At 46.4% G+C, this 4,097-nt stretch overlaps 1 protein-coding gene across 1 annotated transcript in view; it reads left to right on the top strand.

Annotated features, from left to right (window-relative positions):
* Positions 1–4,097, top strand: part of DOCK7 (dedicator of cytokinesis 7) — an 87,794-nt gene that overhangs the window by 79,140 nt on the left and 4,557 nt on the right. Inside the window, 4 exon segments of the mRNA XM_031058554.1 lie at positions 96–185; positions 971–1,207; positions 2,872–3,015; positions 3,798–3,904. Coding sequence (XP_030914414.1) covers positions 96–185; positions 971–1,207; positions 2,872–3,015; positions 3,798–3,904 — 578 coding nt within the window.

Below are 4,097 nucleotides of genomic sequence, written 5' to 3'. Positions count from 1 at the left end.
GGCATGTGGAACTTCACCTGCCCTGAATGTGCCTTTGGCCCCCAGCCCCCACCAGGGCTGCATTTGATGTTTTTTTCCTTTCTCCTTGGTTGTAGGGGTTTTATGGAGAACGGTTTGGGGAAGATGTGCTGGAAGTGATCAAGGACTCAAACCCTGTGGACAAATGTAAACTTGATCCCAACAAGGTAAGGGCACAAGGGCAGGTGTGAGGTAGGACTGGTCCTGAATGGGTGAAAATGCAGTGGGACAAATTCTGCCCTGAATTTCACCACGTGGGCAACAAAATCCATGTACTGAGAGTTTTGTGGCTGCCTGGGGAGGAGAGTTTGGGAAAATAATTCCAGCAAGGGATGCAGGATTGGCCATTCCCTTCCCTGCCCTGGTAGTGGTGGGTGGGAAAGGAGGAGGTGAAAGGACAGAGGCTGTGCTGGCCTTGCTCTGCTGGGTGCAAGGCAGGAGGGGCTGGGCCATTCCCTGGCTTTTGTGCAGCTGCAGCATTTTGTCACCTTTGTGCCACGTCCTTTAAGAGCAGCAGAAAGAGCAGGAGCAGGCCTGGGAAACAGGGCAGGGCATGACCTGCAAGGAAGGGTTTAGATTGGGTACTGGGGAGAAATTCATTGTGAGGTGGTGGACACAGGGTGCCCAGAGAAGCTGTGGCTGCCCCTGGATCCCTGGAAGTGTTGGAGCAGGTTGGAGCCACCTGGTTTAGGGGAAGGTGTCCCTGCCTGGGGCAGGGGTGGGCTGGATGGGCTTTAAGCTCCCTCCCACACAAGGCATTGCATGATTCCATGATGTGAAAGGCATGAGAAGGGAAGGACAGTGAGCTGTGCTTTACCCAGCCCACAAACCAGTGGCAGCACCTGGGTCCCTCCAGCGTGAGCAGGATTTCTGAAGGCAAAGCCCAGCCCCAGTTTGTGCAGTGGTGTTGGGAGGACACAGCTCCAGCTGAGGAGCACATTCCCTGCTGCAGGCCTACATCCAGATCACCTACGTGGAGCCCTACTTCGACACGTACGAGATGAAGGACAGGATCACCTACTTTGACAAGAACTACAACCTGCGGCGCTTCATGTACTGCACGCCCTTCACGCTGGACGGCCGCGCCCACGGTGACCTGCACGAGCAGTTCAAGCGCAAGACCATCCTCACCACCTCCCACGCCTTCCCCTACATCAAAACCAGGATCAATGTCATCCACAAGGAGGAGGTGAGGCCGGAGATGGGTGAGGATGGGGCCTGGTGGTGCAGGAGGCTCCTTCAGCTCCATTCCAGCTTAGTGTGGGAATGTTCTTCACTCGGGGTCACCAATTGTGGTGGTGTCTGCAGGGGTCCCAGGATGAGGGAAGAGATGAGAATCTTGACTCCATGTTTCAGAAGGTTGATTTATTATTTTATGATATATTAAAAGAAAATTATATACTAAAACTATACTAAAAGAATAGAGGAAAAGATTTCATCAGAAGGCTAGCAAGGAATGGAATGATAATAAAATCTTGTACTGCTTACAGCTTCGACACAGGTGGCTGTCATTGGTCGTCAAGTAAAAAACAATTTCACATGCTGGGTAAACAATTTTTTAAATCACATTCTGAAGCAGCAAAACATGGAGAAGCTGAAGCTTCTCAGCTTCTCAGGGGAAAAGATCTTAACCAAAAAATTTTTCATGAAATATGTCCGTGACAGCTTAGGAGTTGCCAGGGACTGCTCCCTGTTGCCATTTGACCCAAAGTAAGCCCAGACTGATTGGGGGCTGTGTCTGCCCCACCACCTCCACACCTGGTACATGGAGGGGCGCTTGGAGAGCTCTGCAGGCCGGGCTGGGTTGGTGTTGGAGCAGCCTGGTCTAGGGAAGGTGTCCTGCCCGTGGTGGGGGTGGAATGGGATGAGCTCTAAGGGCCCTTCCCACCCAACCCTTCCATCATTCTGTGATAATGGAGGTTTGCTAATTTTCCAGGGGTGGGCAGGATCAGGTGTGGTCACTGGGACTCTGTGAGCAGTGACCCAAAGGGACATGAGTGCCACTCAGAAACATCTCACACAGCTCTGGGGTGCCCAGAAACACAGTTAAAATCAAGCCTTATCTTGATGGCACTGAACCAAGATGATGCATTTCTGATGGTTTCAGAAATGTTGGTGTCCTCCACCCCTTAGTGGTGCCACACTGTGGGTTTTTTTAAATTATTTTTTGTTTATTAAATGTGTGAGATGGTATTTTTTTAGTTTTTAATTTATTTTATTTATATTTATTTTTAATTTTATTTTTTAGTTTTTAATTCGTTTTTATTTTATATAATAGTTTTATAAATTGTGAGTTTTGTAGTATTTTAATGAATTAAAAATGGAGTTGTATTTTCTAATATGGTTTTTAAGGATAAATTGTTTCATTAAGGAATTATATTTAAATTATTTTTATTTTTAATCTAATATTTCATTATTTGTGGTTTGTAATGTGGATTTTTTATTTAATTATATAATATTTAAATTTATGAAGAAGGTGAAGAAGAAGGATTAGTTTTTGTTTTATATATATTGTTTATATATATAACAAAATTTTTATATATAGTTTTATATATTTTATTATATTTTTAAATTTTTAAATTCTAAGTTTTTTATTATGTGATATTATGTACTTTTATCTAAATTATATATTTATAATCTTAGTCTTATTATTTAATTTTGGAAGCTTTCTTTATGGTTTTAGGTCAAATGTAATGTTCTCTTGGGGGTTAGTGCCTGTCAGCACAGAAAGTCTGAAATTCTCAGTGAGCAAGGTTCCAACACCACCACACTGTGGCCTGGGTGATGCTGAGGGCCTGTGCCTGGTTGCCAAGCTCAGCCATAACAAAAATCCTCTTCTGGCTCCTTGCTTAGATCATTTTGACCCCCATCGAGGTCGCCATCGAGGACATGCAGAAGAAAACCCAGGAATTGGCTTTTGCCACCCACCAAGACCCTGCAGACCCCAAGATGCTGCAGATGGTGCTGCAGGGATCAGTAGGTACCACAGTGAATCAGGTGAGGATCACTGTCCCAGCTGGGCTCTGCAGTGCACAGCCTTGGGCCTTGTTTCTCAATCCCCCTAGAATTTGTTCAGTCTGTGGCATGTGTTTAAGGTCACTTAGGGTAGGGCTAGGCCAGCTGTTCCCAGTGATTTTGCTATTTGAGTAAGAGTCTGGAAAATGTGGAAAGAAACTGGGAAGAAACATCCCTCCCTCAGTTACTGCTCCTTCCTGGCACTTGCAGTTGTTTCTGCCTGCTCCTCTTCCCTGAACTTTCCCTTTGTTAGCCAGGCTCTGCAGGATCGTGTCCTGCTGTGGATTTTCAACAAAATGGAAAGCAGTGGAGAAAAACTGAGGAAAAGCTGAAGGAGCCTGAGTAAAGCACAGTGCACAAGCTGGAACAAAAATCAGCTGCAGTTCTGAGTGCTGGGTTGAGTTTATGGTGCTGGCAAACACTCCCTGGCTTCCATCTGCATTGTTTAAACTTTGCCTCAGTTGTGAGTTGAGCAAACTTTGTCAGGAGTCCTTATAAAGGAAAACAAATGGAGAATCTGTGCAGTTTCTCACACTGTTTTCCAAAAGCAGAGTTTTAAATAAAACAAAGCAAGGCCCAAAGGCGACTCAGTTGTCACTGAGGTTGGTGATTTACACCAGATTTCCCAGCTGCAGCTCTTCAGGATGCTTTGTGTAAGGAAATACTGTGTTTTGTGGATGTTTTCTACGTGGCTGAACTTTCTCCAGTGATTGGATGTGACAGACAGTTCCCAGAAACTCACTGTGCCCCTTCTTCTCCTAAAGGGACCATTAGAAGTTGCACAAGTTTTCTTGTCTGAAATCCCCAACGATCCAAAGCTCTTCAGACACCACAACAAACTCCGCCTCTGCTTCAAGGACTTCACCAAAAGGTATGGAAAGGGTTCCCAGGGCACTGCCAGGTGCAGAGGCTGCTGCTGCCACCCCAGCAGGGCCACATGCAGTGACCCAGGGCTGTCCTGCTGTCCCTCCACCTCCCAGCTTCCATGTGCAGCTCCTTCCTCACCTGCCCAGCCCTTCCCTGTTGGTGCTGCTGCTCCCTGGCTTCGTGGCCCTGCTGTTCAG

The sequence above is a fragment of the Geospiza fortis genome, unplaced genomic scaffold (genome assembly GCF_000277835.1).
Source record: "Geospiza fortis unplaced genomic scaffold, GeoFor_1.0 scaffold396, whole genome shotgun sequence".
NCBI lineage: Eukaryota > Metazoa > Chordata > Aves > Passeriformes > Thraupidae > Geospiza > Geospiza fortis.
The sequence above is the reverse complement of the archived record's forward strand: the minus strand, read 5'-3'. Positions and strand labels throughout refer to the sequence as shown.